The sequence below is a fragment of the Penicillium odoratum genome (genome assembly GCF_028828045.1).
Source record: "Penicillium odoratum strain IBT 22623 chromosome Unknown utg000003l_segment0_segment0, whole genome shotgun sequence".
In the NCBI taxonomy this organism is placed as follows: domain Eukaryota; kingdom Fungi; phylum Ascomycota; class Eurotiomycetes; order Eurotiales; family Aspergillaceae; genus Penicillium; species Penicillium odoratum.
In genome coordinates this window covers 248,763-268,565 of record NW_026643145.1, presented here as the reverse complement: position 1 = coordinate 268,565, position 19,803 = coordinate 248,763, and the positions used below count along the sequence as shown (strand labels likewise).

General features: G+C 49.6%; 10 protein-coding genes across 10 annotated transcripts; 4 read left to right on the top strand and 6 right to left on the bottom strand.

Annotated features, from left to right (window-relative positions):
* Positions 1–226: 226 nt before the first annotated feature.
* On the bottom strand, positions 227–1,801 carry N7520_003359 (protein phosphatase regulator REG1; the record flags this gene model as incomplete). The annotated part of the gene is made up of 1 exon (XM_057137294.1): positions 227–1,801. One exon carries the CDS (start codon positions 1,799–1,801, stop codon positions 227–229), a length of 1,575 nt encoding a protein of 524 aa, XP_056997759.1.
* A 1,944-nt stretch (positions 1,802–3,745) lies between these two features.
* tma22 (putative RNA binding protein Tma22) lies at positions 3,746–4,701 on the top strand (the record flags this gene model as incomplete). The annotated part of the gene is made up of 5 exons (XM_057137293.1): positions 3,746–3,751; positions 3,809–3,944; positions 4,004–4,023; positions 4,107–4,194; positions 4,280–4,701. The coding sequence occupies 5 exons, from the start codon at positions 3,746–3,748 to the stop codon at positions 4,699–4,701; spliced, it is 672 nt and encodes a 223-aa protein (XP_056997758.1).
* Positions 4,702–4,896: 195 nt separating this feature from the next.
* Positions 4,897–6,158, bottom strand: N7520_003357 (uncharacterized protein; the record flags this gene model as incomplete). Its single annotated transcript, XM_057137292.1, has 2 exons — positions 4,897–5,587; positions 5,644–6,158. The coding sequence occupies 2 exons, from the start codon at positions 6,156–6,158 to the stop codon at positions 4,897–4,899; spliced, it is 1,206 nt and encodes a 401-aa protein (XP_056997757.1).
* A 480-nt stretch (positions 6,159–6,638) lies between these two features.
* On the bottom strand, positions 6,639–7,209 carry N7520_003356 (CGR1 family protein; the record flags this gene model as incomplete). The annotated part of the gene is made up of 3 exons (XM_057137291.1): positions 6,639–6,779; positions 6,906–7,051; positions 7,143–7,209. 3 exons carry the CDS (start codon positions 7,207–7,209, stop codon positions 6,639–6,641), a joined length of 354 nt encoding a protein of 117 aa, XP_056997756.1.
* A 644-nt stretch (positions 7,210–7,853) lies between these two features.
* amcA (putative mitochondrial ornithine carrier protein AmcA/Ort1) lies at positions 7,854–8,874 on the top strand (the record flags this gene model as incomplete). Its single annotated transcript, XM_057137290.1, has 2 exons — positions 7,854–7,958; positions 8,020–8,874. The coding sequence occupies 2 exons, from the start codon at positions 7,854–7,856 to the stop codon at positions 8,872–8,874; spliced, it is 960 nt and encodes a 319-aa protein (XP_056997755.1).
* A 136-nt stretch (positions 8,875–9,010) lies between these two features.
* Positions 9,011–9,798, bottom strand: N7520_003354 (Ubiquitin carboxyl-terminal hydrolase; the record flags this gene model as incomplete). Its single annotated transcript, XM_057137289.1, has 2 exons — positions 9,011–9,705; positions 9,750–9,798. 2 exons carry the CDS (start codon positions 9,796–9,798, stop codon positions 9,011–9,013), a joined length of 744 nt encoding a protein of 247 aa, XP_056997754.1.
* Positions 9,799–10,161: 363 nt separating this feature from the next.
* N7520_003353 (uncharacterized protein) lies at positions 10,162–10,371 on the top strand (the record flags this gene model as incomplete). Its single annotated transcript, XM_057137288.1, has 1 exon — positions 10,162–10,371. One exon carries the CDS (start codon positions 10,162–10,164, stop codon positions 10,369–10,371), a length of 210 nt encoding a protein of 69 aa, XP_056997753.1.
* A 1,429-nt stretch (positions 10,372–11,800) lies between these two features.
* N7520_003352 (cytidine deaminase) lies at positions 11,801–12,351 on the top strand (the record flags this gene model as incomplete). Its single annotated transcript, XM_057137287.1, has 4 exons — positions 11,801–12,004; positions 12,051–12,136; positions 12,185–12,266; positions 12,319–12,351. Coding segments are annotated over 4 exons (405 nt in total), but the record flags the coding sequence as incomplete, so codon positions are not given.
* A 259-nt stretch (positions 12,352–12,610) lies between these two features.
* Positions 12,611–17,140, bottom strand: N7520_003351 (vacuolar protein sorting/targeting protein 10; the record flags this gene model as incomplete). Its single annotated transcript, XM_057137286.1, has 2 exons — positions 12,611–13,238; positions 13,287–17,140. The coding sequence occupies 2 exons, from the start codon at positions 17,138–17,140 to the stop codon at positions 12,611–12,613; spliced, it is 4,482 nt and encodes a 1,493-aa protein (XP_056997751.1).
* A 683-nt stretch (positions 17,141–17,823) lies between these two features.
* N7520_003350 (uncharacterized protein) lies at positions 17,824–19,615 on the bottom strand (the record flags this gene model as incomplete). The annotated part of the gene is made up of 2 exons (XM_057137285.1): positions 17,824–19,206; positions 19,559–19,615. 2 exons carry the CDS (start codon positions 19,613–19,615, stop codon positions 17,824–17,826), a joined length of 1,440 nt encoding a protein of 479 aa, XP_056997750.1.
* Positions 19,616–19,803: the final 188 nt, after the last annotated feature.

The following is a 19,803-nucleotide window of genomic DNA, read 5'->3' as shown; positions in this document are numbered from 1 at the left end:
ATTAATTGGTGGATGTAATTATTCATTTCTAAACTCATTTCATAAGATAATCCAGGTTGGTTGTATTTCCTGGTTTGGTTGTCTATACTCTCCATAAACATTCAAGATAAACCAAACTCCGTGCAGATGCAAAGTGTCGAGAGCCAGACAATGCTGACTTATTATGTATGAACAAAGTCTTTTCCCTTTTTCCTTGTTTTTTCTTGGATAGAAAGAGACGTGAGGATCATCGTCGCCAGCCGACGTTCCAAATGACATGGGCAATGTCTCGAGCAGTGTTAACTGTATCCACCACACGTCCCAAAATGGTATGGTTGACAGGCCCTTCTGGTTCGCCCCCTGCCTCATAAGGCATGAACATGCCGGAGGGGGATAAATGCAGTGGACGATCGGCCAACTCATCTTCCTCCTCGGGGACGAACCAAGCTTGACGATCTCGGTACTGTCCAGTAAAGTCAAGACTTGGATCTTCGTCGTCATCCAGAAGAAAGTTGGCAGAAGGTGGTCGGAGGGTCTCCACAGATGGGGTGGGGGATAAGGAGGAGGGCGAGGCGGAAGTTGGGGAGGAAGAGAGAGCGGCCCAGCGGTCCAGTATTGAGGGTTCTCGAGGCTCGGGAGTGTCACCGCGGTATTTGAGAGTAGTAGATGGAAGAGGGGCGATTGTTTTACTCTCACCGCTAAAGCTGTTTCGAGGAGTACTGCGGTTGCTGATGAATGCGTCGCTAGATGCCTGACGCATCATCACCACTCCATCATCGGAGGAGGACTCGTCAAAGGTCATGGGCCAAATTTCGTCGCTCTTGGCTTCAACAGCGATGCATTGCACCACCTCATTATTAAAGTGAATATGACGGCGCTCACTAGGAGAGGTCATCCCCGAAGAGGAAGAGGTCAGGGTGCCACCGAGCGAATACGTTGAACTGCCCGTGCGATGATGAAGGTGATGCAGGTCGGTGTTGGACCGAGGTAATGGCGGGCGGGTCCAGCTTTGTTCCGCCTCTTGTGCCTTGAGGATGGCCCCGGCATGTTGTAGGAGGGTGTGCTGCGATAAAGATCGCTGGAGCATGGTCTCGGAGGCGGTCTTCTTCTTCAAGATAGGCTTCGGCTCCAGATAGGAGTTAGGTGTTTCAAGGCGGCTGGGTGGCGGCGACACGTCCGACGCCATGGCGTCGGTCGAGGCAGAGGTTTTTAAAGGCCCATAGAGCCAGGTCACATCACAGTCTTTGAGCCTGTGGATACTTTTAGCCAAAAGGAATCCTTTTCCGGGGAAGGGGGGGGGGGGGAGGGAGGAGATGCTCACGTACCAGTGCAATGTCTCTGGGGAAATGGTCCCCAGATTATTCTTGGCCTTCGCCCAAGTCCTCCATGAGGCATTTTCCAAGCGTGCGCCATTGCTGTAGTCATTCTTCCGGGCGGCAACATATCGCCAGGAGGACCAGATATCCTCTTCTCGCCAGTCATGTGAGAGGTAATCTACATGGCGGGAAGGTTCATCTTCGACAGAGCTATCGTCTGCAGCTGGAGTACCACAGGCCCAAGGAGTTTCAGACGCGTCGCTCGCAATGGAGTTCTTGCGGGCCCCATCTCCATAGGCAGGGAGAATCAAATCCTCGTCGAGCGACAGGGTGGTGGTTGGTGAATCGATGGGGGAGAAGTTTGGGGAAAGGAGTGGAGAAACGGGATAATCATTTTGCATTGGGGATTTGACCGGAAGGTCTAGGAAATATCGCTGTGCGGTGGGGGCTTTTAACGGATCCGGGGAAAATTGCGAATGTTCGCGGGGAACCAGAACGGCCGTCATCCCGATACACGTAGATTATGAGAGGAAAAAAGGAGAAAGGAAAATTAGAAGAAAATCCTGGGGAGGGGAAGAGAAAGATTAGTTATAAGTTCTCCATCAAATTCCCCTTTGTAACGTGGTAAAAAAGAGTTAAAAAGTGGAAAAAGCCGTCGATATCTAGGGGGGGGAATTTGGGTAACACATAGTCGCCACTGAGAGTTTATCAACTTTTATACAGAAAACTTGACGACCTAGACCGGACGATAATTTAATGCATGGATTCCCCACCGAAGGCTCCGAAAGTCGATCCTTCAAGGTGGAGTCTTAACGTTGTCAAGTTCCAGACAGTCGGAGTATCGCGGAGTTTGATCCACCAAAGGTCCGACCACTACGAAAAAGACAAAAAAGCCCTTGGTGTGGGACACGAATGAACATGAACCAATAACCATCTCCACTAAAAATGCACCTAATATGCACGTCAATGCAGAACCAAAGACTGGGAATACCTGGAAGGTGCAAAGGTAGGTAACAAGTATCATGTTATATACTTTTAACCAACCATTGATTACGGAGATGCCTAGAAAGGATCGTAATCATGATCGCGCTCTATAAAGCATTATATAAATAGTTATTTCACTGGTTAACTACTTCCGTACTTAAGTAACTAAGGAACTGAGTTAATTAGTCGTCCATAGGACCGTGCCACGCCCTTGCCAAGTAATAGCACAGACCGTGGGCCAGAGCCCATTGACTTCAAGATAAGCGGATCGAGATTTGGGAGAACAAGAACAAGTAAGAAAAAGTCAAATCAAGATCCATTATCTTAGATATGGGGGGGTTACATAGTAAAATCCGGATCCATAGTCAAGTGTCCTATGGTTATGATCAAAGCTTCTTCTATCTATGACTTTCTAGATTGACCATTGGACTTTGATTTGCTATCAAAATGTGTTATTATTTTATGAAATTAAGGAATGAACAGAAACAGAATAGAATTAACAGGAGGGCCACAGTCGCACTGCGTACACCCTTGGACATATGTCTGTGCGTACATGCGCGACTTGATTGGTCTTAAACCCTAAAACCTTTTGCTAAACAGAGAGAGTGAAATACTCTGGACCAGTTGTATCATCCCATCGCTGCATGTTACCGAATCCTCGAGTTTAGGCCTCTGACACCATGCAATGTACAAAAATACAGCATCAATATCTGGACACTCGGACCCCAGATTCCACATTGTTTGCTCTCGATATTTATACCAAGTTCAACGATATTATGAATCCCGATGACCCCGGCTCTCAATGTTCTTAATCCTCGGGATGGACACCTTCGGCTTCTTCATTGGATAAAGGAAATCAATGTCGCACATTGAAACCCGGCACGGGATGATGCACTCCGGATCCCCCTCCAGTTTACCCCCCGGGGGGCAAGTGAATGGCGACGGGGGATCGTCAAGTCCTATCTTATCGGGGACCCTGGCTTCTCTAACGGCCGTGCGGATCGGTTGTCAATCAGGCTCCAATGACCAGCTCCCAATCCCCCCCCCCTGCGAGGACTGGGGCCTGATGCAGCTTCAACGGTCCCGTTTTAGCCTGCATGGCCCCCAATGTCAAATAGTCAAACAGTTACGTACGCCGCCGCTATTAGGGTAAAAAATAAACACGCAAAGAGGAGACGATAACAAACCCCTGCAATTACTTTGGCATTGACGCCACTCAGTGGATCGCATGCAGCAATGATTTGGTCGTGTTGCGCCTTTGCGCCTTTGCCCCATGCGATGTGTTGACCCGTTTGCGTGCAGGTAATTTCTTCGACAGGCCCAGGATGAAACGTCTGTCCTGTCAATCTATTGGCCGGGTCCTCGGGTAGATTGAAAATGTTCCGACACGGTAGACACGGTAGACACCGAGAAGGGAAGCAATGAATGTAGAAAGCTTACCCCTCTCGATACAAGCAAGCAAAAGTATGAGAGTACGTAATAGACATATATCACGTGATTGATATTAGCGCTGCTGACATAACCCCCAGATTGCCCCTCCTGGAAAAAGAGCTTGGGACCATAATGGCCGAGACCCCTATCACTCTTCTCATCTCACAATCATGGCTGAGGTGGCAGATTCAGGCCCGGTCGAGCCGCAGGCCCGGCATATCGTATACTGTGGAGGTGAGTACCCCCGGAATATCCCGTGCGGAGGACCTTGGCTGACCGTAAACCCCGCGCAGTGTGTACTCTACCCCCAGAGGTATGAGAGTTCCGATCCGATTTCTGGATTCTAGTCCCCCCCACCTCGGCACAATTGACTCTTTCTGGTTTCAACTTCTTTAGTACTGTGGATTCGGAGGAACATCTAAGAAATGCGAAGAGTGGCTGAAAGACGAAGAGCCTGAGCTCTGGAATCAGTTACATTCTGAAGGTAGGCAAACAACCGCCTTGCCCTTCTGAAACCGAAGGAGCTTGAGATGTGGCAGCCACTAACAATCCCTGCTTGATGACAATAGATGCCCTTAATGCCAATCTGTCCGCCCTCTCCGTCTCCGCACAAGAGCGTGCCGCCAAAGACGCCGCTAAGAAAGAGGCCAAAGCCGCCCAGAACGAAGCACGAGATGTTGAACGCAAGGCTGCATCCAAAGTTATTATCAAGCGAGTTGAACGTAACAAGCGCAAGTACGTCACCGTCATTTCAGGCCTGGAGGTCTTTGGTCTGGAGAACAAGAAGCTGGCCAAGGAACTGGGCAAGAAGTTTGCCACTGGTTCCTCAATGACCCGATCACCCTCGGGTACTGAAGAGATTACCGTCCAGGGTGATGTCAGTGAGGAAGTGGAGGATTGGCTACTGGAGGTCTATGGTAGCAAAGTGCCCGGAGCCAATATTGAGCTGGTCGAGGACAAGAAGAAGAAGAAGGACACCGCCCCGGTTTGAGGTGGCCCTTTCTATATCCTTTTTTTTTAACGATGATGAAGAAATGGAATTTCGCGGAGAGGGTATCATGACATGACCAAAGGAAACAAACCAAAACGAGAAACTATTCCAGTACAGAAAATGAAACGCTGTATAGCACGGACAACCCATTCCCAGAGTAACGCCGGAGTAACACCGGTCATAAGAGTAGGTCGGTTACAATTCATCGAATACGCGTAGAGGGTCATCGGTCGGTTCAGCCTCGGAGCTGGAACTCGCAGCAGTCACGCTGTTCGCCTGTTCCAAGCTCTGTCGACGATCCGCCAGAGTGGTTGGATACCAGGAAGCATCGGAGCCAAGAACGTCCCAGGTGTCAGACGGCGTGGTACCGATCGAGGACTGATTCAATTTCTCCCTCATATCAAGTAACTGTGGGGGTTTGAAGGCCGGCCAATTCTGGAGAACAAGGGCCAGAACGAGCACGAGTAAACCACCGGTGATCATGGCCCAAAAGATTCGCAATCGACGGCTGACTCTGGACTGCCATTCCGACTCACGTTGGTCCCAGCGGTCAATCTCGCCTCGAACACCCTCGAGTCGTTTGCCAAGATCCTGAACTCGCTTTTGTCCCGCCTTCATTCGCTTCTCCAGCGCGTCGGCCTTTTGGATCTGGGGTTGGAATCCCTGAAGATCATTGATTTGCTTGCGGGTCTCCTGGTCGAGCCTGGCGGTTTCGCGATCGAAGTCATTAAGGAGGGTTGACGCGGAGTCCGAGAGGTCCTGGAAAGACCCAATGATCGAGTTGAGAGCCGTGATTTTCTCAAGCAGATTATAATAAGTATAGTCGAGTCGTCGGGTGACGTCGGTCGCCAAGATTCCAATGGAGGAGAGTGCGGAGCGCAGGTATCTGTGTTTCCTAGTGAGCATGTCTCTTGGAACAGAAAAGATCACAGTATATCTTACTGTTCACCCTGTTTTCGTCGCTTTGTCACTTGCTCCAAGTCCTCCATCGATTGAATCTCTTGCCTCCGGATCGGACCCAGTTGTTGTTGTTCGGGGGGATCTAGGATACTGCCCTTACGACTTCGGCTGTCACTGCCTAGTCCCGTGGAATCTGATCCCCAACGCGATCGTGTAGTCTCCCGTGTGACCGGTCGTAACATTCCATCTTCCTCTCGATCCTTTTCTCCTCTTCCAGACCAGGTGGGCAGCAGCCCTCGGGCACTCGCGGAGGACGCAAGATGGCTCATGGGGCGTGGAAAACGGAGTTCGCGTGATTTGCTGGACTTGTGTCGGTGATGTGACTTGGCCCCATCGAGATGCCAGTCAGATAGTCTTGGTCGTCCCTCGGTTTCATGACGGGAGGACTCGCTTGGTTGCGGTTCGATGGTCTCATTGGGTCGTGTGGATCCATGGGTCAGAGGGAAAGTCGCAGAAGTGGGTTTGGCGGAGAGTGATGGAGATCTGAAATGATCCATGTCCGAACATATCCAACACTTTCAAATGCTTTCAGTTTGACAAGGGATGTCGGAGTTTGAAGTGGAGAATTTGGGGAAGTGACGCCAAGCCAGATGACATGATTCTGCAGTGCCGATCACATAGAAATCATATCAATGAATGGCCGATATCATCTATACAGTATCTACCTCAGTACTAAGCACTAGAAAAGGGTTGACACTGTATATGCACACCATATTTTAAGGGTGTACAAGTCAATTCATTCATGCAACATAATCGGAATTTTATCTCTCAGTGACTCCCAATGGAATCAACTCTTAGAACAATATATGAACAACAAAATTACATATCAATACCCAGGAAGAACGCCGATGACCCAACCCTCTTCTTATACATTGATAGCGTATGGCAGACATATTGATATGCCTGGCCAGCATAGAAGCCATCGACGAGCAAGGAAGTGGGTGGTATATGCTGGAAAGAGAACATAGTCACCGAACTCATGAGTTGAGAAGCTTGTTGCGCTTCTCGCGGCGCTTGAGTCGCTCGACCCGCTTGTGGTGCATCTTTTCGGCCATCTTCTCGTAACGAGCCTTCTCCTCCTTAGCAGCACGACGGTCCTTGATGCGTTGGATGTGGGCCTGATGGGTCCAATATTAGTGCATGTTTGCAAAGAAGTGGGGAGAGGCTGAGAAGGGAAGATGGCGAAAGAAAAATGCGAAAAGGATAAAGGATAGAGATTCAAAGATGACTACGAAAGAACTTACCTGGCGTTCAGCCTCTTTTTCCGCCTTCATCTCCCGTTCCCGTTCCTTGACGGCATCTTGGTGCTTGCGGAGCTCTTGACGTTTGGCATAAGAAGTCAAACCGGCGGTCGGACGGAAAGCCCGCTTAGAGTCATGCCAATTCTTGCCTAGAAAGTGACGATCGGGTTAGTCGGGGCCAGAAGAACCGAGAGAAATAAGAGTGGAGACTGCGCGGGTTTCGGAGATTCGTGGACTGACCATTCTTGCGCATACCCGTTGACTTTGCGACAGGCGCTGGGGCAACTGGTGCCTCTGTAGATGACATATTGAACCTCTGTATCACCTTTTTCACCAGGTATGATCTGGTGGGGTAAATGTGATTGGGGAGTTGGTAGGTGGAAAGTTGGAAGTTCTTTGATAACAGGAAGTTATCACGGGATGAAAATTTCAGTTTTTGGTCAAACGTAAAAGACGGAGATTATCTGATCGATAACCGGGCTTGGCGGACGCTAAAAACCAACAAAACCGGGTGAAAAGAGGAAAAATGGAAAAGACACTACTCCACTATGGAGTCTAGTATCTTATGATTTGTCTAAATTCAATCTTTATTACTCATAATTATCTGATCAAACGGATCTGATTATGGATGAAGGGATATATCTCTAGTTATAATACAGGGTAAAGTTGACTTTTGGTACTGTAATGCATTTGGTTAGGTCTTGGCATTATACACCGCCCCTCCATTCTCTCCATTCCCTCACAATTTCTCTTCCCTTTCCTGTTCTCGTCTTGAGTTTCCCCACTTGATGCATCTACTGAGAATCCGGAAATCAAATCGCTCATAAAGTCCTCCTCTCCCCCTCCCCACCTATTTTAATCTTCTTTTCTTTTGAAAAATGCTCCCCCGATAACATAATTATTCTTTCTTCGTCTTGGGTCTTGGGTCTTCTGAAGACATTGGATGTCTTGATGGCGACAGCCGAGCATGCAATTCAGGTCGAGCAAGTGATGGAGCTCCCGTCTCTTCCCCCTAATCAGGGGTTGGAGGCTATGAAGGATATTGGCTTTGGATCGGTAAGGCCCTGGTTTGCCACTGAGGGTTTTTTTTTTGACCGATCCGCTGACCCCGCCATAGATAGCTGGAATGGCAGGTAAATTGATCGAGTACCCCTTCGACACAGTCAAGGTCCGACTACAATCACAACCCGAACACCTTCCCCTCCGATACACTGGGCCCTTGGACTGCTTCCGCCAGGCTTTTCAGGTGGAGGGCCTGCGAGGCCTCTACCGAGGCATCAGTGCCCCCATGACCGGGGCCGCAGTGGAAACCAGCTGCTTGTTCTTCAGTTATCGCCTGATCCAGGACGCCTTGAAAGCGAATGTTTTCCCCGATGTCGAGCAGTTGCCTCTGTGGGTGCTAGTGGCTAGTGGGGCTGCGTCGGGCTCCGTCACTTCGCTGGCCCTGACGCCGATTGAACTCATCAAATGTAAGATGCAAGTGCCCGTCGAGTCCGCAGTGGGGCACAAACCCCCCACACCTCTCGTTCTCATAGCGACGATTTTTCGCCATGAGGGTATCATGGGATTCTGGCGCGGCCAGATGGGCACTTTGATTCGAGAAACCGGAGGCAGTGCGGCATGGTTCGGTGGCTACGAGGCGGTGTCCAGTCTCTTCCGGAAATACTCGAATTCACAATCGTCCGACAGCCTTCCCATGCATCAGCAACTGATTGCAGGTGCTACTGCGGGAATTAGCTACAACTTCCTGTTCTTCCCGGCCGACACCATCAAGTCGCGGATGCAGACTGAGGATATCTCCCGGCTCCCTGCCAACGGCACTCGACAAAGCTTTTGGAGCGTTGGGCGTGCCTTGTGGCGCCAGCAAGGCCTCAAGGGCATGTACCGCGGGTGCGGGATCACCTGTGCGCGTTCGGCACCCAGCTCTGCCTTTATTTTCGCTGTCTACGAAGGATTACGACAAAATTTTTGAGTATTAGACGTTGCACATAGATTTCGGTTGTCATTTATTTCGGTTACTTTACTTTTACTTATACCCGTTTGCATAGAATCAAATCTCAGACATTGATCATATCTATTTGAAAGATTGGTAAACATAAGAGCCTATGTTACAAGCTACCTGATACTCCAATTCCAGCTATTGCCACGATACTTATTTCACCATATCCTCCTTTCACTGCTGCATCCAGAAAGTCTTGCACGGTCAACGCCAACCCTCGCTCGCTCAGCAGATCTTCCCCATCCAACATCCCCCGACATAAAGGTCCATTCATACCTCCGTTAAGTTCCCACACTTGGCCATCTTTCTGAACAAACCCAATGAAGTGGTGATGGTTCTCATCGTGAGGCGAAGGAGGAGTAGAGGAGCCTTTGGATGCAGCATCCATATGTGCTTCCTCGAGAAACTCAGAGTCGTACAGTAACTGTGCTCGTTCAGTCGGCTCAAGCTCAATCGCACACTTCAAAAGGTTCCCCAACGTTGACTCTGGCATGAGGTATCTTCCCCCGTCCAGATTGAAGACGCAATGAAGCAGCGCCATCAAACCACAGGCATGTCCGATCGTCTGTTTGATCCAGAAGACCGGCTCGTCCGGACCTGAATCCTGATATTCCGGGATCTTAGGTATCACTGCAGATCGGGCTGCATTATAGATGGGTTTATCCACGAGCAGAATCAATGCGTGAATAGGGCGAGGGATCCAGGATAGAAGGTCGGGTGATGTAGAAAGGACATCGTGGAATGTGAGTCCTGGGGCCAACCCCAAGTTTCGGCAGAGATGTGATAAGACCTCTGGATTATTCTCTTTTCAAATGTTAACTTCATTCTAGGAAGATTTCAGGACTTACCCAAAGGAATAAATGTCTTGATGCCATTAACAACCTGCGCTTTAGACATTACGGAGTAGTTGATGAAAAGGAAGAAGCGGGGCAGTCATAACAGCGGAACTTTGATAACATGATTATGAAGCTTTGTAAACATGAAAAATGATAGTTTTGTACCTTGTCAGGCTGACATTGTTTCTTCTTCTTTTTCTCTTTCTTTTCTTTTATTTTCCTCGAAAAGCTTTACTTCTACACTAACCCCCCAGGTCCTCAAGGAAATTATCCATCAACTCCTCAATTTCTCTCAGCCTCGAACTTCATCGAAAGTCATCTGGAAATCCCTCATGAGAGCCCAAGGTCCTCACCATATGATCTATAAGATGGGGATCAGAGGTGGTCGAAATGTACTTTTATCATCATTCTGTTGCAATTCAACATGTCTTTCGATCTAACGAATGTGAACTTGAAGACAGCCAGCGAAGAAGATGTGCTGTGTTATCTAGCCATCTCTGGGAATGACTATAATGGTCACCTCGGTGCCCGTATCTCGTCCGTCTTCGTCATTCTCTTCGTCTCCTCGGCATTTACCGTCTTTCCCATGGCATCAAAGCAGATGCCAGGATGGAAGATCCCTTTGGGCGTGTAAATATTCGCGCGGTACTTCGGAACAGGTGTTATTGTGGCCACAGCTTTAATCCACCTATTAGACCCGGCATATACGCAAATCGGCCCCATGACCTGCGTTGGCCAGTCTGGATACTGGGCCGAATATTCCTGGTGTGCGGCAATTGTCCTCGCCTCCGTGGTGATTATCTTCTTGATGGACCTGGCGGCGGAAGAACCTAGGCGTGACAGGTCCCGAGTTCACCACTCTCTACCCGGTTTTGGTCTTCCATCAATCATCTGAAGGATTGGGTATTGGCGCTCGAATGTCTGCCATCCCCTTTGGGAATCATACCTGGTTGCCCTGGATGCTGTGTGCGGCATACAGCCTGACTACCCCGATCTCCATTGCTATTGGCCTGGGGGTACGTACTAGCTACAACCCCGGATCCAAGGACTCGTTGATTCTCCAGGGAGTGTTGAATGCCGTGTCGGCGGGGTATCTTGATCTACACTGGCCTGGTGGAGCTGCTCGTTAGAGATTTCCTATTTGATCCGTGTCGGACTAAGCGCCGGTCTCGGCTGTTGTTCATGGTGGCTTGCACTTTACTGGGGGCTGGAATTATGGCATTGATTGGAAAGTGGGCCTAGAAGAACATGGAGGATGATATATGCTTGTAGGAAGTTAGGGTTGTTAATATGTGATTATAATAGGTACTGTACATGCAAATAGATACTGTACATATATTGATACACGTATGTATTATGCCCATTTCGGTATATATCCATGTCGATTCGACTTCATATCACGCCTCTGTATTCGAGGACCTACTAGAGTATCTATGTAGGTAGAGTAACCTTCTTCTCTACTTTTTCATATAATATACCATCAGTCTATGTATCCTACGTGTAGGTTCTGACTTCAATGGCATTTCTAGGTACTTTCGTCCACGCCTGTGTCGTGTTGACCAAATGGTAGTTGATGATCAACGCCATCGGACTTTAAAACCACCACATTATTGAAAGAAGAAAGAAATGTATCTAAAAGGAATGAATCAATTTGTCAAGTATAGTTCAGGAGATATAGTGACAATATAGCCTAGACTTACCGAAGACACAAGGGAAGCTACGATGCATTGCTTTTGGCCTTGACAGAGCTTCATGCCATTGCTTCCAACCAAAGTTTGGTCATCATCTGGCAATTCATCAGATTTTCTTCCAGCTGGCAAGCTTTGATCACCATTTGGTTTCGATTTCTTCTGAACATCTATTTAATATCTTCAAAGCTGCTACGCCTATAGGTACGAGGTGTAGCGGAATGATAAGAAGATTCCGGAAGTCGCGATAAGCCGATAAGATAAGGCACAAGATACGATAAGATATGATAAAAGGATAAGGATAAGGATAAGAATGAGCCCCTCCTGTACTCCGTACAAAGATAGATTGCAACTTCAATTCCCCTTTCTACAACAATGTCCATAACAGCTCAAGAACTGGAGATCCTCTCCACCAAGGCAATCGCTGCCAAGGCGTCGGCATACTGCCCGTACTCCAAGTTCCGCGTTGGCGCATGCATTCTAACTGCGTCGGGTGAGTTCATCGTTGGCGCCAACGTTGAGAACGCCTCATACCCTGTTGGAACTTGTGCGGAGCGAGTTGCTTTTGGTACTGCAATTGTATGTTGAGTCAAATCTTCATAAGATGCAAGTCTGACTTGAATAGGTTGCCGGGCACAAGGAGTTTAAGGCGCTTGCTGTGGCGACGGACATCAAGCCAGCTGCTTCGCCGTGTGGGATGTGTCGGCAATGGTATGTTTCCTCCCTCCTATACTGTTCTATCAGCTTACATTGTACTAGCATCCGCGAGTTCACTGGTCCTTCGTTCCCTGTGTATATGTATGATGGGGACGGATCGTATAAGGTCATGACCATGGAAGAGGTATGTTGTTCTTTTTTCCTATTATTGATATCCTTTGATAACATTGGTGCAGTTGCTGCCGGACTCGTTTGGCCCTGGGGATCTAGGTATTTAGGTAGAACCTAGTAGGGAGAAAAGATTGATTGAAGCCAACGAATTCCTACAAGTCTAAATTCAAGGAAAGCAACTCTCTATATCTTTCACAAGTCAAAAGAGAAAAGCCCCTAGCGAGTTATGCAGTATAAACCAGACAGAAAGAAACCCAAAATAAATAGAAAGGAAAATCCAGTGCGCTCATAATGTCACAATACCACAGATCCCATGTCCAAATCTTCCAAACGTTACTGCATTGCAAGGGGAGAGGACTAGGCCTCCTCATCCTCCTCAAATTCATCGACACCTAGCAACTCATCTTCGTCATCCACCACATGCGAGTAATCACCCCGACGAGCTGCAAAAGAACCACGCGTCGCATAAGGCCGCTGGGAGCGGCCACGACGCATGAATCCAGTAATTGTCCTCCACAGGCTGGACCCCATCAACGGCAACGCCTGGGCCACAGCCACCAATCCAGCGATGATGGCAACAGGCACGACAACCAAGGGAGAGTCCCCATTGAACCAACCGCCAGACCCGGAGGAGCCCTCGCCTAAGCGGATCTGTCCAAACTTGCCATCCCACCGGGTGTAGACAAAGTATCCGAATGCAGTCGCCGCCGCGATGGGGATCACAATGGCGAAGAACAGACCCACGCCGCTGATGCCGTGTTTCTTCTCAAACTCCTTCTCCTTGTTAGGACAGGGGCGGGGAACTTGACGGTCGAGATCCTGCTCTCCGCTCTGACATGTTGTCTGCGGAAGCTTTCGGTAGCCAGTCGGCTCCCAGTACTCGACCAGTTTGGGATCATCCTTGCACTGCAAACTGTGGTCAGGTTGGGGGAGACCTGGCACAAGTGCACAGCTACCATCGCTTTGAATTTCGTAGTTGTAGTCACTGGACACTGTTAGTAACCGAACATTCTTCATCATTAAACATGCTTACCATTCAAAGTCGGCACGGGTGCAGGTGCAGTTTCCTGCGTCAATTCGGTGGATATGCGGATCGCGCCAATTAACCCAGCATTCCGCACCGGGCTTCTTGCGCTGGTACTGCTCAATATGTCCAAACAAACAGTTATCTCCCTGAGCGGGGTGCGTGGGAGTCCACAAGTAGTAGTCCTCACTCTGACCGTTCACTTCATCAAGCTCGCACTGGCGATCCCAGATACCACTGAAGTCAAGATTGATGGTAGTGACCTTGTTGGAAGACTTGGACCACAAGAGGAAGTTCTTCGACGTATCCGATGGAACGGTCGAGATGTCATCGATGACCATCTCGGTTTCTGAAAATTGGAACTCCGTCCAATTCTCGCCCTCGTCGACGCTGTAGTAGACCACCTTGGTCGGCTGATGCTCGCGGACAAGCACAATCACCGACCCGGCGTCACCATACTCAAACATGAAGCGACCTTTTTTGATTTCCTTCCAGCTGATTCCTCCATCTCGGCTGAGGAAAGTATTGGCATCGGCAGGAGTGTTCGACAGGGAGTCGCCCACGTTACCAACCCCAATCATCAACCCGATAGCAGATCCAGAGTAGAAAGTATCCCGCCAATCGCGCCGCTGCGTGTAGCTATGTAGGTGCAGTGCGCAATCAAGTGTGCCCTGACCCTCTATAACAGAACAATCGAACTTATTACCATCAACATCGCGAGTTGGGGGCGGCAATAGCATCCACTGGCCACCATCATTGTGGGTAATGACAGAGACAAGCTTCTTGACGTCTCCCTTGCTATCCACGGCCTCCTTGTTGCGGACGACATTGGCAAGCGCGACACCCTCAATTCCCGCCATCTTCTCAAAATCGACATAGCCTCGGTCGTCCATGTTCAAAGCTTCCAGGCTTTGAACGAAATAAGTACCGTTGCTGTTACTCTTGACCAGGGAGCCATATGCGCAACCCTCTTTGGTGCTGAGCTGCACAATCAGGAACAAGGCATACGATGAGCCCGGAAGAACCGTGTATTGAGGAACATCGATGTTGAAGGGGAAATTGGCCTGTGCAAACACACGGGCATCCAGGCTGGTGGTGACATTCAAAAACTTGTGCTTTTCCGTGGGATATGTTGCGACCACAATGAAATCGTTCATCGTCACAAAGTGCGCGATGTTGTCGTCAATCACCTTCTTATCCGCCCAGTTGTCTAATGAGTTACTGGACACCAGCTGCCGGTTGTTCTTGCTGTTCTCCTGTGCATATTGTTCACAGATGACAAGCTGTTCGCTGTCCTCGCGCTTGTCACTGTATGCAAATACACATGAGCCGACTCCACGGAGCATCAGTTGCCACTCGTGGCCGCGGTTCCTGCTAAAGTAGGCATCCATAACACAATCTTTGCCTTCGCAGGTCTCGCTGCCGATCCAGATCATCCAGTCCATGTATTTTTCATGGAAAACCAAGGGTGACGTTCTCTCTGGAACGTAAGTGGTGGGCTGCTTGAATTTTCGGAATGAATATCCGCGGTCGATAGTCGAGTAAACGTAGCCCGAAGTGGTCAAGAAGTAAGCACCGTCGGTGTAGTCCGGGTGCTGAATCATTTCTTTAATTTTTTCATCCTTGAGAGCTGCAGGCTGTTCCCAGTTCTTGCCATGATCGTGGGAGACAGAAACTTGCAGCTGGTTGGTGAGCATGAAGATAGTCTCATCGTCCCCGGAGTTACTAGCTTGACGTTCGAGATAGAAGAAGTCCGCGTCAGTGGCATCAAACTCCTGTGGCTTTCCTGCATGGACCTTGCCGTCGGTGACTGGAGAACCGACGGTGGTATTTCCACACGATCGCTCTATTTCCTTGTCAAGATTCTCACCGCCATCGCGAATACACGCGTTGCCGGGGATGAGCCGCCAACCTGAGGGACCCATGTACTTGTCATTGGTATCCTTGCACTTGCCCGCAGGGGCAGTCAAAGACACTGCCGGCAGACACTCCTTGCCATCTTCAGAGCGCTGGAAGTTGTAATCACATTCAAAGTCTTCTGCTGAGCACTTGCACTTCTCAAAGATAGGTGGGTCCATCTGGAACTCTTTCTCCATGAAGCAGTTGGCGCTGGCTTTCCGGCGCTGGAAGAATTGCTTGTGGCCCATCAGACAGTCTGCCTTGCCATTCTCATCCACACGAGCAGTCCATGTCTCGACATCGTCCTTGGTGCACTTTCGCTCATGGAGGCCTTCAAAGTTAAGGGAGTAGATGATATCACCATGACCTTCGCTTTTCTGACCTACGAGCAAGAATTTCAGGCTCGTCGAGTCGGGAGTTGTGGTCAGGAAGGAAGTTTTGATTTTGTGCTCCAACTCGATATCCTCCCATTCCTTGCCATGGTCAATGGAGTACTTGACCTTTTTAGTGTCACCATCATCGCTGACAGCCACAATGATGCCACCTTGGTCACCAAACTCGAATCGATGAGGGCCCTTCAATGCTTTCCGCCAATGAAGACCTGCATCGTCGGAGACATAAAGATCACCCTCGGAGTACTTCTTTAGGTGCTCGCCAGTATTGCCCACGCCCATCACTAAGCCCGGTGCGGGGCTTGAGAACATGCGGCCCAAAGAGCTCAACTTGCGCAGGGAGTCATAGGTAGTCATGGAGTGTAGATGCAGTCGGTCGCCTTCCACCTTGAGAGGTTGGAACGTTCTACCATCGTCGAAACTGATGCTGGTGACGAGTTTCTTGTTTTCAGTGTCAGACTCTTCGACTTTCTTCCAGTTGTCGACCGTGTTCACAATGACAATGCCTTGGATGTCAGCGACCTTCTCAAAGTCAACGAGTCCGTTCAGATCACGATTGGTATGTTCGATGTTGGGAGAGAAATATGTTCCGTTCGAATTCGATGAAAAGAGGACACCAATGCGGTTCTCGTGCCATGTAGTCTGCACGTCCAACTGGATACTATAGTTTGTACTTTCCAGCAGCGTGTATGCATCCTTCTCGACCTTATGACCACCGAATTCGGCGCGGTGCCATTCGTGCGAGTCGTCACTCACATAGAGGGCCTGTTCAGTGGTGCCTCGTGATTGAACACCTGCGACGATATACTTCTTGACCGAGCGAACTTTGATCTGCACGGCACTGACAGGCAGTCCGCGATTCAGCTTGACCTCGGTACCCTCCACATCATCGCGGAAGAAGTTATCGGAATACACCAGGCGCTCAGAGCGATCGGCAGAACGCAATCCAGGCACCACACAGAGAATGCGGTCTCCAAGGGAGTCCTTTTTCTCGAGGTCTTGGCCGAATTGGGGGGTATTCGCGGCCCAGGAGCACTCCAGGATAGCTTCGCGTAGTGGAGTGATGGTCTTGAAGTCATCAGTTGTATAGAAGGACTGTGTCATACACCCTATGATGAAACACTCTTCGGTCATGAAGATCACCTTACTAGGGTCCCAACCATTGAAATTGAACGGAATGACACTGCGCAGGACCATTGGGGCTGCCTTGATCACAAAGGGTCTCCATGTTTTGCCCTGATCGGTGGTGATCCAGTGTGTGCCTCGGCCGATGATGTAGGCGCGGTTGTTGTCGTACGGGTGCGGCATGACGACGATCGCGTTTCCTTGTATGCTTCCATCGTCGCCCTCAACTACCTTCCACTCATCACCGCCATCAAAAGAGATGTGGACATTGCGTGCGCTTTCATCGTGAAAGACAATTGTGTTGGACCCTTCGAAGTAGAACAAGCCTCTAGGTGAGTGGGTCAGTTCAGTCGCCGTGGCCGTAGGTTTGTCCCCTTTGGCCGCGGTCGGCTGTGCGGTCAAAGCCAGCAGCAGACCGACCACGAGCAGCAGCCACCGAGATATCATGACCGCTGATTAGGCATCTGAATGGGGACGTTGGTTTGGGTTCAGCAGCCTAGCTGCCGGCGGGCCGATCCGGATGAGATCAAGCGAATGGGTGGATACGGATAACTTGGTATAATGTACCGAGAGTCGAAGGGGGATTCGACAAAGCACAATGTTGAATGCGAATGATGGAAGTATGGAAGAGCCCGCTGTCGTGGCCTCAGCCTGGAGAGCTATCCTATCACGTGAAAGACTTATCGGGTTATCAGCGGGTACCTATGTGGTCTGTACCTTGGTTAGCCCACTTTAATACATTTTCTTAGATTAATTGGATTTGATAATGTTGAGCTAGTCATCTAGCAATCTCTTTTCTTTGTTTTATTCCAATAGCGCAAAGTAAGTTGGGACAGATCTTGACTCCCAATGCAGTGAAATTGTGCTGTTCAGCAGCCAAGAAGAATATGTACAAGGTGCTATGAACTTAGATAATAGATACAAGAACAAGAGGTCAAACCCTCCAGAATCTTTTCAAGTCAAACCAACGCTAGATCCAAATGCTGAAGATGCAAACCGGCCTCGACAAGACGCCATTAATAAAGATAAAGAATGAATAGGGGAATCAACGAGGTCCAAGCGCTGAATGAACGAATAAGAAAGTAATCATAAAGCAAATGCAGGAACAGGAGGGACGAGTGATAGCAGGTTTAAGCTCTGCGGCGCAATCTGCGCCACATCTTCTTGACCATGCCTTCATTATCATCCATATCCTCCCAGAGATGTTGGTTACGATCGGCCGGGGGTAGGGCGGCCAATTGCAGGGGATCCTCCTGAGAAGATTGAGATGGGGAAGGGGACTCGGTCCGAAGGTCGGGCCGTGTCAATGTCATTTTCAAGGTCATTTCCCGATTCCCCGAGAGTCGCTGAGGACCTAATTTGGACCCTGGCAAGAAAGACTGACGTCTCTGTAACAAGGATGGCGTATCAACGGATGGTCGCGGTGTCTCCCGCGAGTTTGACACTATTGATGGTGGATTTGATTCCATGACCGATCCCGAGGGGCTGCCCACCATGGTGCCATCATCCTCTTCAAAAAAGGTCCCGGCCCATTCTGGGGTGACTGGGACTGAATTAGGAGATGGAGGCTCCGGCGACATGTTTTCTTTTTTGTGGTCCAAAGATGGGAAGCCAAATTCAATTGCCTCGTCAAACTTCTGTGGAGATGCCAGATACACCCGCAGTTTTAAGCGAGCATCGGGATCTTGATAGTATTGCGCGGAGGGGTCAATGCTAGAGGTGGAGGAGTGTGGTGCGTGTTGGCTGGATTGATGACGGGATGCCGGGCGGGAGGATGAGTTGCGGTTGGCCAAAGGTGCAAAAGGTGGGAGTGATTGGCTTGGGGGAATGCTTCGCGGGATGGATGAGGGTTGTCGGGGTTTCAAAGATGCATGAGCGGAGAAGGATAGAGAGCGACGAAAAGAGGGGCGACGCCAGGCTTTCCCTTGACTGGTGGCAGCATCGGCAATATGAGCATGGTATTCGTCTAGCGACAAGTCCAGATCCCCATCTCCGTCTAGCCATCGGAAGCTGTCATAGATGGTGTTGTCCATTCTGGAAGGGTCTTTCTCGTCAAGAGATTCGGAGTCTGATTCCCAGAAGATAGAGGCTGGGTCGTCTCCAGACGCGTCCGAGGGAAGGCTGTCTGTGGATAATTGACGGCGAGCCTGGTCGCGACGATAAAAGGCCTCGTCGGCGGCGTCGAGAATCACGCTGTCGCGATAGGTAAAGCGGAGACGTCGGCGTTCTTCAGGGGAGAAAAGCTTTTGTTGGACCTTAGCGGGGAGAGAGTGAAAGCATTGCGAGTCAGCCTGAGCAACCAGGTATGCCAATTGAAGGGAACCAGGTTTGCGCAATTTCTTAGGAGAAGCCGAACGTTTCTCCAAACCCCGTCTCTTAGCCGTTCGAACACGCGGGTGGAGGGGTGGTCCGTGAAGGTGATTGGTGCGATAGGAGCGAACATGATAATCATTGGAAGCCCCAGGGGCATCCTGAGCTAACCTCATGCGCAAGCGCTCGACATTCGAGAAGAACTGTTTTCGGGTCAGTTCATGAACAAGTGGAGTGGAGAAGTGGAGACGAGTCTCCCGTGCGCCAATGTGGACAAGGAACGGAGAGCGCCATGGGTGATAGCGGGTGTTTGGCCCCACTCAGTTCAAAAGTTCAAAAAGTTCAGGGGGCGAAAACGGGAAGGAAAACACGAGAAAAGCAATGAACTTTTTTTTCCCCAAGTGGAGCACAAGAGAATCAAGATATTTAGGGAAGGGATATGCAGGTTAAAGCTCGTAAGCAGGTTGAGTGTGAGTGTTCAAGGAAACTAACGCCGAACTATCGAGTTCAAAGTAAGGGGAAAGGGTTAGATGACAAAGCAAGTTGTTTCCTTACCTTTCGTCTCACTGCGGGGGGTAAAGAGTCAAACCCCTCCTCACTGGGCAATTGCATGTCTTTGTGTTGAGAGGAAGAACTTGATCAGAATATCCAAATCCCGAAGACAAGGAAAGAAGTTGAAGCCCGTGCAGTTGGTAGCGGTGTGAACGACCAGTTCAACAGTGGAGTCAAGTCCGACTATATACCTCAAGTGCTGGAAACCATGGAAATTGCACAAGCTTCAGCTCAAAGAAACTCGAAAC